The sequence below is a fragment of the Aquarana catesbeiana genome, linkage group LG05 (assembly GCF_042186555.1).
Source record: "Aquarana catesbeiana isolate 2022-GZ linkage group LG05, ASM4218655v1, whole genome shotgun sequence".
NCBI lineage: Eukaryota > Metazoa > Chordata > Amphibia > Anura > Ranidae > Aquarana > Aquarana catesbeiana.
This window is the reverse complement of record NC_133328.1, coordinates 261,504,757-261,519,070: the sequence shown is the minus strand read 5'-3', so window position 1 is coordinate 261,519,070 and position 14,314 is coordinate 261,504,757. Positions and strand designations below refer to the sequence as shown.

Here is a 14,314-nt window from a genome sequence, read left to right as displayed (position 1 = left end):
GTTGACAAATCTCGGCGGGTGGATGTTGCGGCGCAGGGCGATAAAGTAAAACAGCTTCCTAGGACTTTCGGGAACTGGCTGCAGGGTTTCTGTGCCTACGCGGGAGTGCTCTGCGAGCATTTCCCGGAGTTGGCAACTTCATTATTCTGTTATCTGGACCTCATTTGGGGGGCGTATAAAGTTTACGGGGGGCAGTGTTGGTTCCAGTATGACACCCAATTTCGGCAGAAGATGGCGGCGCGAAAGGAGCTTCGCTTTGACTGTCAGAATGGTAGCCTGTGGTTGCTTCTTATGTGCCCCCACAGGCCTTCGTCCTTTCAGTCCACGGTCGGCGCTCCTCATTCCGGTGCATCGACCGCTTCCAAAAAGGGTGTCTGCTGGCTTTTCAACGAAAGCCACTGTAAATGGTACTCCGCCTGTCGCTTCAGGCACGAGTGCTCCAGCTGCGAGGGCGCACACCCCGCCAGCCGATGTTTCAGGAAGGGAAAACAGACGCTTCCCAGAGCGGGGGCCAAGACTGACCTTCCTAAGCCGGAGGACGCCGGTGAAAGTCTTAGGGATGCTTCCCTGGCTAGACCGGTACCCCCTTCATAGGAGGGCCCTGATCCTGAAGGATGGCCTTGATAGAGGTTTCTGGATCCCCTTTTCCCCGTCGGACGCCTCTACCATGTCGTCAAATTTGAAATCCGCTGTAGAATTCGAGTCCGTAGTGGCCGATAAGCTCCGGAAGGAGCTGGAACTGGGGAGCATGGCGGGCCCCTTTGATCTTCCCCCATTTCACAACCTGCGGGTGTCCCCACTCGGGGTGGTCCCAAAAAAGGCGAGTGGTAAATTTTGTTTAATTCATCACTTATCCTACCCTTCTGGCTCCTTGGTTAACGACGGAATTGATCGCGAGGAATCTTGGGTACACTACGCGTCGTTTGACAAGGCTCTTCACCTCGTTAGGGCAGCAGGGCGGTCCGCTCTGTTGGCGAAGGTGGACATTGAGTCTGCTTTTCGCCTTCTTCCGGTCCACCCGGACTGTTTCCATCTCCTGGGTTGCTACTTTCAAGGAAGCTATTTCTTCGATATGTGCCTGCCTATGGGCTGTGCCATTTTGTGTTATTTCTTTGAGTTGTTCAGTAGCTTTCTTGAATGGGTGGTCACCCAGGAGGCTGGGTTTCAGTTCCTGCTGCACTACTTGGACGATTTCCTTTTCGTGGGCCCCGCGGACGGTGGGCAGTGTCAATGCCTGCTTTCTGTTTTTCAGGATGTGTGTCGGCGTTTCGCCGTCCCACTGTCCGCGGACAAAACCGAGGGTCCGGTAACGGTATTGTCTTTTCTGGGAATTGAGATTGACACAGTGGCTATGGTCTTTCGTCTACCGAGGGAGAAGCTGACCAAGCTTCTATCCTTGGTCCGTTTGGCGAAAGGGTCAAAGAAACTGCAGCTGAAACAGCTACAATCTTTGTTGGGACACCTAGTATTCGCCTGTAGGGTCATACGTATGGGGAGAGCTTTTTGCAGGCGCCTGTCCTGGGCCACGAAGGGTGTTACGGCCCCTCACCACTACATTCGGATCACCAAGCCCATGCGGGCTGATTTGGGTATTTGGCTAACTTTTTTGCAGTCGTATAACGGACAGTCTTGTTGGTTGCGGGAGGAGGTACCGAACTCACAGCTGGAGCTGTACACTGATGTGGCAGGCTCCTGTGGTTTCGGTGCTTTCTTTCGGGGGGAGTGGTCTGCGGAATGTTGGCCGGCCTCATGGGCCCGCATGGACTTGTTGCGCAATCTCACCCTTTTGGAGCGCTTTCCGATCATTGTAGTGGTGGAGCTTTGGGGTGAACAGTTGCGCAATCATCAGGTGATCTTCTGGTCAGACAATATGAGTGTAGTGCAGGTAGTGAACAAGCAATCGGCCAGTTCCCCTCCGGTGGTTTCGCTGTTGCGTTTTTTAGTTTTAAGATGTTTGCATTTTAATATTTATATTAAGGCAAATCACGTTCCTGGAGTTTCTAACGATATTGCCGATGCTCTTTCCCGCCAACAGTTTCCTCGTTTCCGTTCCTTGGCTCCGTCGGCTTCGCTGGAGGGCCTCCCCTGTCCGGCCCACTTATGGAACCTCGTTTCCGGGGATTGCATGAGCTGCTTCGGTCGTCGCTTTCTCCGCGGACGTGGGCGTCGTATTGTCGGGTCTGGCACGAGTGGTTACAGGCGTCGGGCGGTGAGTTTTCTGTTTTTTCCCCGGATGATAGACATCTGGTCTTATTCGTTTACCTGGTCCAGTTACAAGACAAGGGTGTGTCAGGTTCCACCGTATCTTCTGCCATGTCTGCCCTATCCTTTTGGGAGGATGTCACAAAAGCTTTTCCGGTACGTCGGATATTGCGAGGCTGGAAACGCATCACACACCTTCCCGATTCTAGGTGCCCTATTTCCCTTCATATCTTATCAAAAATTTTGGCTATGTTGCCGGAGGTGTGCTCATCCAAGTTCGAGACCTTGCTTTTTCGGGTAGCTTTTTCGTGGGCGTTTTTTGGGGCCTTTCGTATCTGGGAATTAGTTTCAAAATCTAGGTCGTCCCCCGGGGGTATTGGGTCGGAGGACGTTTCTTTGTCTGAGCGCAGCGTCACGGTTTTGTTGCGCTCATCCAAGGCCGACAGTTTTGGCAGGGGCCGCCGAGTGGTGCTGCACCACTGTGGCGGCCCATTTTGCCCAGTATCCCTGGCTTTTCCGTTTGTTTCTGTGCGCCCCCATCCCCCACGTTTTTTGTGCATGCCGACTCATCCTCGTTGAGTCGGTTTCAATTTTTGAGGGTTTTTCGTTTTTGCCTCGAGGCCTTAGGCTTACCTGCGGGCGACTTCTCTACTCATTCGTTTCGTATAGGCGCTGCTACCGCCGCTTCTGGTTTGGGGTTTTCTGATACGGAACTTCAGCGACTGGGGAGATGGGAGTTGTCTCGTTTCTCGCTGTATGTTCGCCCTCATCTTTTGTGTTAAAATTTCAGGTTTTTCCCCGGCTCAAATGTGGATACTGGTGATTCCTTTATCTTCTGGGCTGCCCGTCGTGCTGAGATCCGCAATTATGGAAAAAACCTGGGATTTTCATCCGACGTGGCAAGAATCCACTGGCTTGGCCTGCGCGGGTTGCGTTGGCATCAGGTCTTGACGGAATGTTGGCAGCTCCGTGCCCGTGTGTCCAGTCACGTCATCCTCGTTGTTCACGCCGGCGGAAATTATGTTGGGTACACCCAGTCCGTGGATCTAATCGCTGCAATAAAGGGCGATATTGCTCAGTGCCTTGCAATGTTTACCAGCATGACTTTCGTCTGGTCAGAAATTGTCCCACGCTCAATATGGGCAAGGGAAGTCCCGGGCCCCTGTTTGGAGAATTTCCGCAGAAAGGTCAATGCTCAAGTGTCCAAATTTGTCCGGAGGATCGGGGGGGTTGTGGTCCGTCACAGAGACCTGGAAGGGAAAAACACTGACTTGCTGAGGAGGGATGGTGTTCATCTCAACGAGATTGGTATGGACATCTTTAACCCGGGCATTCAGAGGGGTGTGGAACAAGCGCTGGCTGCAGTGGGGCGCCCGTCAGTAGCTCACTGACTGGCTGGTGGCGGTTTTGGTGACCTTGCCAGCAGATATGGAACCTTTTTTATGCCCCGATGGTAATTGGGAGATTAACGGCCGGTCCGGAACTTATGGTAAAGACAAGCCCCTCCTTCATCTCCCTTTTACATTTGGAATTGAGTGCTCACAGTGCAACTGTGACTGGCACGGTTTAAATATCTAATGTATGTTTGAGTTAAAATAAAGCTGTGGCCTTGCCCTTTCCAACGTTAATGGTTGTATGTGGTTTTTTATTGGATGGGAAGAAGGGGTAAGGTATGTTAAGTGGTCATGGTAAGTTGGATGGGACCTGGGCTTATTGCACCTCAGCAGTCATGAAGGCCTCTTGAGCCCCTCGGGAAAGAGAGCCCTGACTGATGGGGGCATGGCCAGGGAGGAGTTAAAGTAAATTTGGCTATCTCAGGATTGGTACAAGAGGGGACAAAGGGTTGGGCCTGAGCTCAGGAGTTTGTCACCCCAGGGGATTATGGTCCTTTTCGGACGAAAGCATGGAAGAGCTGCCCACCCTCCCGCCCTAATTTTGATGGTATGTCACAGCGTGTTGCGGTTTTGGTGACCTTGCCAGCAGATATGGAACCTTTTTTATGCCCTGATGGTAATTGGGAGATTAACGGCCGGTCCGGAACTTATGGTAAGGACAGGTCCCTCCTTCATCTCCCTTTTACATTTGGAATTGAGTGCTCACAGTGCAACTGTGACTGGCACAGTTTAAATATCTAATGTATGTTTGAGTTAAAATAAAGCTGTGGCCTTGCCCTTTCCAACGTTAATGGTTGTATGTGGTTTTTTATTGGATGGGAAGAAGGGGTAAGGTATGTTAAGTGGTCATGGTAAGTTGGATGGGACCTGGGCTTATTGCACCTCAGCAGTCATGGATAGAAGGGCTGTCCTGGGGAATGCTTAAATAGAATTTGCCATAAGTTTGCAGTATAGATCGAACATTTGTTTCCAGAACAGCCGTATAGGGGGGGCAGTCCCACCAGATGTGATGCATGGTGCACCTCGAGGTGCAGCCCCACTAAAATGTATATGTTTTAAAGTATTATTTTATATCTCTGTTTACTATATACTGCATATGTCATCTTTGTTTTAGATATAAACATTTCTTAGATGAAAATAACTCCCAGAACACTAAGATAAGTTAACAAGACTGCAAAGCAGTGGCTGCCCTGTGGCTCCTTTTGCCTAACTTATATGTCAGCTGGTATTCTCCAGATCCAGTCCAGCTTTTACACAGCACAGTCTGCTGGCAGCCTTAGGAGGAAGGCCTTTTGTATGCACTCAGGTTGGAGAGTCTCAAATAGCAGGAAAATGATCTGCATATGGAAGAGCTGAGGTTAGCCTTTGTTTCCAGAATGTCCAAATGATAAAATAACATTTAAAAGAGGAGGGGAAGAATGAATTTAAAAAAAATAAAAAATAATAAAAACAGGAACTAATCTTAGTGGATGGATCATCTCAATGCTGAGCGCAGCTGAGGCTCTTTGTCCAGGCAGCTTTAATTGACTGCAGCAGACTAGGTGCAAGCAAGCTCTCCTGGGACACGAAGAAAGCTCTCTGGCCTGCCCTGATGCTTGGTAGGAAAATATGTTAATAATCATGTGTACAGTTTTCTACTGAATTGTTTTTAGCCCCTATCACCTCCCTCCACCTTTTCTTGGGCATTCTCCTCCCACTCTCACCTATTTACTATATTTTTGCACCCCTCCTCCCTTGTCATTCCCATCCCTATCTATCGATTCATATGTATGTAAGTAGCATCAAATGCATCATTTAATTTAAGACATGCATTTGCAAAAGTGTATGTATGTATAAGTTTTAGACATTGAATTGTGGCATTGAATGTATGATACATCTAAAATGTTATTGTTACCATTAGTAGCTTGCATTATATTTGTAGAATATGGAGAAATCCTTGTGCTCACTATAGTAACCTATACATTCTGTATAAACCCTTAATATTTTTATTTCATTTGGCTGAAGGATGTTTCAATTGGAAAAACTGTAGTATCGATGTCGTTTTCCACTTTTAGATAGTGAAAACTGCATAGATTATCTACATTTTAAAAGAACTACCAAGGCCTTTTTCCCCCGTTGACATTAAAAAATATGTATTATTATTTAATTTATTTTCTTTGGTAGGCACATTGGTGGGTTTTTCCTGTAAAATTTTGCAACTGCTCTATATTAAAGGTATATTCACACGTGTCCATTTTCCTACAGTAAAACACATGGATATTACTGCATGAAAATGCATTTTACGTATAAGCCCTATTTGTTTCTATAAGGCTGATTAACATCTAATGCTGGTAAATATTATATTTTTAAAGGGAAACTATATGAATCCATTCACACCTACACATGTGATGCAATGCATGCACATACAGTGGAGTTTTCTTTTTCCTGAAAGCCGCTTGTGTAGTCTCTCATTGCTTATTTGGCAGTGAAAAAATGAAATTATTCTTGTTTTGTATGTTTTAGAAATACATAGAAGTTTGAACATTGTATGTTAGAGAGAGGAGGGAAAGGAAGAGAGGAGGGAAAGGAAGTGAGAAGGCAGATAGATAAAAAGTGAGACAGAATGGGTCTTATTTTTCCTACAAGGTAGCAAATTATATAGTGCATGACTTATCCCTCCCCTAGAATATAAAAAAAAAAAAATATATATATATATATCCATCACATAGACACCACTTCCCTCTTTCTAGCAGCCATAAACTTATTATGCCCACTATTCCCTTCCCCATTCTTTTCCCTTACCTACATTGTAAAATACTGTCCAAGTAGAAGGTTGGAGGGGGCTTCACTGCAGTAGACAGAATAGTAAAGCAACCACTGGTTTGATAATGTGATGACTTCACTTTGGGGGAGCATTGAATTGAATAATTACAGTCTCTCACTTATGCACATTTTGCTTAAGTTTTGATGGCCTAGCAACACTATAGACTTGCTGGCCAAAATACACATAAAACAACAAATAAACAAACATACCACAAAAGCATAAAGGGAGCTGCATAGTAATAAGAATATTCCAAGATATGAGTAATATTACCTCAAAGTCACTAGCACAATAACTTACAGTATGTGGTGAATCAGCATGTGCACTTTTGACCCATTCACAAATGGACAGGCAATGTTTTTTCTAGGCACACCGAGATAGTTTTGCCCCGGAGCTCCTCCTAGGGGTATCTGGGGATTATGAGGCCTTATGCACACTGAGGGGGTTTTTTACGAAAGGCAAGTGCACTTGAAAGTGCACTTGGAATAACAGTCGCTCTAAATCTAAGGGGTAGATCTGAAATGAGTGGAAGCTCTGCTGATTTTATCATCCAATCATGTACAAGCTAAAATGCTGTTTTTTATTTTCCTTGCATGTACCCCTCGGATCTACAGCGACTGCACTTTCAGTGCACTTGCAGTGCAAAGTGGATTTGCCTTTAGTAAATAACCCCCTGAATGTTTTTTCAGCTGCTGTTTTTGGCTTCAGGTGGTTTTTTTTTTTTTTTTTTTTTTTTTCTGCAGCCAGTATTTGTCCATGCACACAGGCTTTTATCAGCGTTTTCTGTCTGGGGAAAAAAAACAGAACTATTGGGTTTAAAAAAGAGTTTTTCAGCTTCAAAAATGCTCTAACTCTGACAATAGCTTTAAAATGCAGCTATTCGGCGTTTGAGTGTTTTTGAGCCATTAACTTTTGTGGTAGTATAGTTTTGCTAGAAAACGCTACTGCAGAAATGCTGCAGTATTTACTCATTCTACAGATAACGCTACTGGCATTTTTATAATGTCCAGTGTGCATAAAGCCTTAAAGCTTCTATCATTAAAAAAAAAAAAAAAAAAAAAAAAGTATGGACTTTACTTGCAATGAAACAATAATTGATAAAATGTAATACTTATTACAACCAAATTAAAACCGTTTGTATCTCAAGCCAAAATAGCAATTAAAAACAATATACACATAATTTTGTGATGGATTTAGCCACTGACTCACCAGCCACACTATTCATATAAATATAATTGCAGTTAAATGGTTCATCAAAATATATATATGTATGGTGAAGTTGTGAGTCCTCATGGAGTAGATTTAATAAAACTGGTGAACTCAGAATCTTCAACACCTGGGCATGGTAGCCAATCAGTTTCTAACCTTAGCTTGTTTAATTAAGATTTGGCAATAAAACCTGGAATCTGATTGGCTTCTATACAAAAGTGAGTCAACACATTTCTCTTATTAGCTTCCTCAGGACACATGAGAATTCAGCAGCAAACACTAAATGTATAAAAAATAAAACATTAATAAAATGTAATATTTATTACCATATTAAAATAGCTTCTGTCTTGTAACAGCAAAACTCGCGCATATATATATATATATATATATATATATATATATATATATATATATATATATATATTGCTGATTTTGTATTTATTTATATATTCTATGTGATTTTTGCTGATACAAGTTGTAATAAATACTACATTTTATTTATTATTGTTGAGTTCCCTTTCATTCCCAGTAATGTCCATTTTCTATGGTTGTACACTCTATTTGGATGTGGCAATTGAGCAATATAATATATACAAGAAAGCTTCTATCACTTGTCACTTATTGTGAGCTTACCCCTGCAGAGATGCCTAGCCTAGGCCATGTTCTTCAGCTGCGCTTCTAGATACCTGGCACAGGCCTTACAGCAATGAGTCCCACAGCCACTCACCATTTGCACAAGTTTTTGTTACCAGAATAGGTTTCCAATAGAGATTAGGAGAAAGAGGATTCCAGAATTGGAAAGCCTTTTCAGTATGCTTTACTGAAATAGCCAGTCAAATCTGTAACAATCTTTATGGCCTTGGATGCTTTGGACCCGGCCAGCATTACCTTGTCTTCATAAATGTGGCAGCCATATTAAAAATCCTGGAAGATGTTGGTAAATTGCTTAAAGTAGGGGTTACTGTCCTCCATGTAGTGCTGAGGGTGTGGGACCCCCCTGTATGTAAATCTGCCAGTGCTATTCTTCCAATTGATCTAACAATAAACAGCCCAGGTAATGGCTCAATCCCTCAGTAACGAACAATACAGAGAGAATGTGTCAAGTCAAGGAGTAGCCTGTACCACACGGGGGCTGTTCAGAGTCCTGCATCCCTCACCAAGGATGTCCATATCGTGCTATAGTAAACTGCAAAAAAGTATATACAAATATTACTTAAAGTAGATGTAAACCTGATTCATGAAATTTGACCTAAGCACATATATTTGTAGTGTTTTCTTATCTTCATCCAAAGCACTAATTCCTGTGTGTTTTTGCTGATTTGTTGCTCTATTATCAGCATGATAACCTCTGACAAGTTCTCCATCAACTAAGATAAAACCAGCCTGAAATTTGTGTTGAGGGAGGTTGCTATAAATAGATTAGCAGATAGCTGGTCTTTTCACGGCACAGCTCTGCAAGTCTCTGCCTATGTGGGGGGCGGGGGGGGGGGGTGCCTTTCCTCCAATCAGCTGTCTTGACTGTATGCCAAGAATCCACTTCCAGTGCTGAACAGGAAGAGAAAATCTCTATCACGATGTGCACTTTATAAAGAATATATAAAACTGAAGACAGCAGATATGCATGTAAAACTTATGTAGGGAAATTTGTTTCATCTCTGTGCATCATCAGAGGCTGTTCACTTTACTGGGTATATGTGAAGGTTTACATGCACCTTAATCATTCAATACCAGGCACTTTTACCCCTTCCTGCCCAGGACATTTTTCAGCTTTCTGCCTTGTTGCACTTTAACAATTGCGTCATGCAACACTATACCCATTTAAAAAATGTTTCCTTATATATTTTTTTTTTTACACAAATGCAGCTTTCTTTTAGTGGTAATTAATCACCATTGTTTTTTTTTCTTTTTTGCTAAATAAATTAAAAAAAATCGAAAATTTTGATTAAATAAAACACATTTTTCTTTGTTTCAACTTTGAAAATGAATAATCTCTCCAAAAATTTAGGACAAAATGTATTCTGCTACTTTTTTTTTGGTAAAAATAACCCAAATCAGTGTGTATTATTTAGTCTGTAGGAAAGTTATAGAGTTCACAAACATATATATATATATATATATATATATATATATATATATATATATATATATATATATATATATATATATATATATATATATACATACATACATACATACATACATACATACATACATACACAGTAAGTATTCAGACCAAATTTTTCACTCTTTGTTATATTGCAGCCATTTGCTAAAATTATTTAAGTTCATTTTTTTTCCCTCATTAATGTACACACAGCACCCCATATTGACAGAAAAACACAGAATTGTTGACATTTTTGCAGATTTATTAAAAAAGAAAAACTGAAATATCACATGGTCCTAAGTATTCAGACCCTTTGCTCAGTATTTAGTAGATGCACCCTTTTGATCTAATACAGCCATGAGTCTTTTTGGGAAAGATGAAACAAGTTTTTCACATCTGGCTTCGGGGATCCTCTGCTATTCCTTCTTGCAGCTCTTCTCCAGAGGATCCTCTCCTGTTGGTGGACAGCCATTTTTAGATCTCTATTGGGTTTAAGTCAGGGCTCTGGCTGGGCCATTCAAGAACAGTCATGGAGTTGTTGTGAAGCCACTCCTTTGTTATTTTATCTGTGTGCTTAGGGTCATTGTCTTGTTGGAAGGTAAACCTTCGGCCCAGTCTGAGGTCTTGAGCACTCTGGAGAAGGTTTTAGTCCAGGATATCCCTGTACTTGGCCGCATTCATCTTTCCCTCGATTGCAACCAGTTGTCCTGTCCCTGCAGCTGAAAAACACCCCCACAGCATGATGCTGCCACCACCATGCTCCACTGTTGGGACTGTATTGGACAGGTGATGAGCAGTGCCTGGTTTTCTCCACACATACCGCTTAGAATTAAGGCCAAAAAGTTCTATCTTGGTCTCATCAGACCAAAGAATCTTATTTCTCACCATCTTGGCGTCCTTCAGGTGTTTTTTTAGCAAACTCCATGCGGGCTTTCATGTGTCTTGCACTGAGGAGAGGCTTCCGTCGAGCCACTTTGCCATAAAGACCCGACTGGTGGAGGGCTGCAGTGATGGTTGACTTTCTACAACTTACTCCCATCTCCCGACTGCATCTCTGGAGCTCAGCCACAGTGATCTTTGGGTTCTTCTTTACGTTTCTCACCAAGGCTCTTCTCCCCCGATAGCTCAATTTGGCCGGACGGCCAGCTCTAGGAGGGGTTATGGTCATCCCAAACGTCTTCCATTTAAGGATTATGGAGGCCACTGTGCTCTTAGGAACCTTAAGCGCAGCAGAAATTTTTTTTTGTAATCTTGGCAAAAAAAAATTTTTTTTTGTAAAATTGTGCCTTGTCTCAATTCTGTCTTTTGAGCTCTTCAGGCAGTTCCTTTGACCTCATGATTCTCATTTGCTCTGACACGCACTGTGAGCTGTAACTGCCGGTTCACACAGGGGCGACTTGTCAGGCGACCTAGCTGCCTGACAAGTCGCCTCCCGTTCTGTACTACGGAACCGTTCTAATAGGAGCGACGCAAGTTGCTCCAACTTAGAAAAAGGTTCCTGTAGCATTTCTGGGGCGACTTCAGGCGACTTGCATAGACTTCTATACAGAAGTCGTTTTGCAAGTCGCCGTGGAAGTCGTGTGCAGGTCGCCTCGGTGAGGCGACCAGCAAGTTGTGCCGCCCCTGTGTGAACCGGGGCTAAGGTCTTATATAGACAGGTGTGTGGCTTTCCTAATCAAGTCCAATCAGTATAATCAAACACAGCTGGACTCAAATGAAGGTGTAGAACCATCTCAAGGATCATCAGAAGAAAGGGACAGCACCTGAGTTAATTATGAGTGTCACAGCAAAGGGTCTGAATACTTAGGACCATGTGATATTTCAGTTTTTTTCTTTTTTAATAAATCTGCAAAAATGTCAATTCTGTGTTTCTCTGTCAATATGGGGTGCTGTGTGTACATTAATGAGGACAAAAAATGAACTTAAATGATTTTAGCAAATGGCTGCAATATAACAGTAAGAGTGAAAAATTTAAGGGGGTCTGAATACTTTCTGTTCCCACTGTATGTATGTATGTATGTGTGTATATGTGTTTTTTAAGTTGTAATTTTCTTTTTGTCACAATTTTTTGTAAAACAAAAAAACATATATTTTTTTTTTAAAAATTGTACATACTGTCACCAGTGCAATACAGCATTATTCACAGTGTGGCTGTGATCAGTTTCACGGACTGGTGACTCCTACCCCCTCCTCTAACCAAATTGCATCTAACAGTGTCTTTAAAAGTGGATGAATAACCACTTCCCACCCTATAGCAGAATGACGGCTGGAAAGTGGTTGCATTATCCTGACTGGGCGTCTTATGACGTCCAGCAGGATAAGCCGCTCATGCACGCCCCTCGGGGACACGCAGTGTGGCAATCGGTGGTGTGTTGATCTGACACACCGCATCTCCAATCTAGGTAAAGAGCCTCTAACTTAGGCTCTTTACCACGTGCTCAGCTGTGTCCAATCAGTGGCAACTAGGAAGTGCAGTTTATCCCCTTTCCTTCATTCACGCTGACAAGGCATGGGTAGAGGAGTGCCGATCGGTGGCTCTCCTGACGGGGGGTCTGCGCTGTCAATCAGCACATTGATTATCAATGCAAACCCATCAGCAATGCCTGCCAGTGATGCCCATCAGTGCTGCACCAGTGACGCCCACCTGTATGCCAATCAGTGCCCACCTGTACCCACATATGCTAATCTGTGCCCTAGTAATGCCAGTCAGTGCCCATCAGTAATGCTGATGCCATCTGTCACTGGTGCCCATCATTGCCGCCCATCATTTCTACCCATCAGTGCTGCCTATCAGTGCCCATCAGTGCTGCATATTGGTGCCATCTCATCAGTGTCATCTCATCTGTGCCGCCTCATCAGTGCCCATCAGTGAAAGAGAAAATGTACTTATTTACAAAATTTTATAACTCAAACAAAGAAAAAAAAATTTTTTTCCTAAAAAATTTCCGGTCTTTTTTTATTTGAATCACAGAAAATAAACAAGCCAGTGGTGATCAAATACCACCAAATAAAACTCTATTTGTGAGGAAAAAAAAGTTGAAAAATTTCATATGTGTCGCATGACCGCGCAATTGTCATTCAAAGTGCTGAAGCTGAAAACTGGCCTGCGCAGGAAGGGGGTAAAAGTACCCTGTATTGAAGTGGTTAAACTGAACCAACTCCTGACCACTTACCTCTAAATGAACATAGCGGCTGCTTGGGGTTGTACACATTGCTGTGACCTCCATGCTCAGCTTTACAGTGTGGCAATTTTTAACTTGACATGTCAAGTTTCCCAGGTGGCACTGCCTGTCAAACTTGCCCATTTTAGTCAATGGGACTGCGCTACAGTCACAAGCCAAAACAATGATTTGCCGTTCTGACTAGGGATGAGCTCAATGTTCAGGTCGAACATAAGTTCGACCCGAACATCGGGTGTTCGCCGAAGAACGAACATTATAGGGTGTTCGCCGGAAATTTGAGCCCCAAGGAACGCCCCCATAATGCACTGCCAGATCGCAGTGCATTGCTGTATGATGATTGGCCAAAGCATGCACCTGACCTGCATGCTTTGGCCAATCCCAGCACCCTCTGCTAAGAGAGCCATAATTAGCCAAAGGCAGGGTACCTTTGGCCAATCGTGGCTCACGGGGACTAAGTCCATGCCCCACACTATATAAGGCTGCCTACACGGTGGCCCTGTGTAGTGTTGATGGCGTCGACGGAGAGATAGTGTGATTTAGATTAAGCAGGCGGGTTATTCAGTTAGTGGCAGTGTATTTGATGTATATACAGTCAGTCTAGTGTGTGTGTATGTATACATAATACACACACACACACACACACACACACACACACACACACACACACACACACACACACACACACACACACACACTAGATAAAATATATATATATATATATATATATATATTTTATAATACATACACTATACATACACACACTCTGCAGCATCCAGTGTAGCCTATATCTACAGTGCATTCTGTGGTGTACTGTTTCTGCTACTTTTCTGGTGGTGTACACAATACAGTGCAGCCATAATACAGTTGCTACTACATTTATGGTGGTGTACACAATACAGTGCAGCCATAGTGCAGTTGCTACTACTTTTCTGGTGGTGTATACAATACAGTGCAGCCGTAGTGCAGTTGATACTACTTTTCTGGTGGTGTACACAATACAATGTAGTGTGGTGTTACAAAACAAAATCCCCATCATGTCCAGAAGGCCACCAAGGAGAGGCAGACGCTCACAGGCCACTAAAAGAGGGCAAGCAGGCTCTGTGTCTACAGTCAACAGTGCTGGTCGTGGACATGGTGCATCCTCTGCACGTGGCCATAGGGCACGCTTGTCCTTTTTTTCTGCTGCTGGGGCAGGGGCAGAAAAATTTGGGCCTTTGGTGGTGGTGCCACAACACTGCAACCCCTCACAGATACTCTTGTTGGGCACAGGAACAGGCCCTGCTGTGAAATATTAGACTGCTGCTGAGTGTTATCCGGAGGAGGAGGAGGACGAGGATAACACTCGGCAGCAGTCTTCAAGGGATGGGTTTTCAGTCCCCAGAAAAACAAGGAGTTGTATATGGCTGGGAGGAGGTTGTTACAG

The 14,314-nt window shown here is 43.7% G+C and overlaps 1 protein-coding gene across 5 annotated transcripts in view; it reads left to right on the top strand.

The window, feature by feature from the left end:
- Window positions 1–4,671: 4,671 nt before the first annotated feature.
- The window catches only part of MSANTD3 (Myb/SANT DNA binding domain containing 3), a 1,043,106-nt gene continuing 1,033,463 nt past the window's right edge, over window positions 4,672–14,314 (top strand). For 2 of the 5 annotated variants that reach the window (XM_073630740.1, XM_073630737.1), the window contains exon 1: window positions 5,343–5,367. In XM_073630740.1, coding sequence (XP_073486841.1) covers window positions 5,362–5,367 — 6 coding nt within the window. In that variant the 5' untranslated portion in view covers window positions 5,343–5,361. Of the gene's footprint in view, window positions 5,195–5,333; window positions 5,368–14,314 lie in introns of those variants that run through there. The other 3 variants (XM_073630739.1, XM_073630738.1, XM_073630741.1) reach the window with 3 other exon arrangements.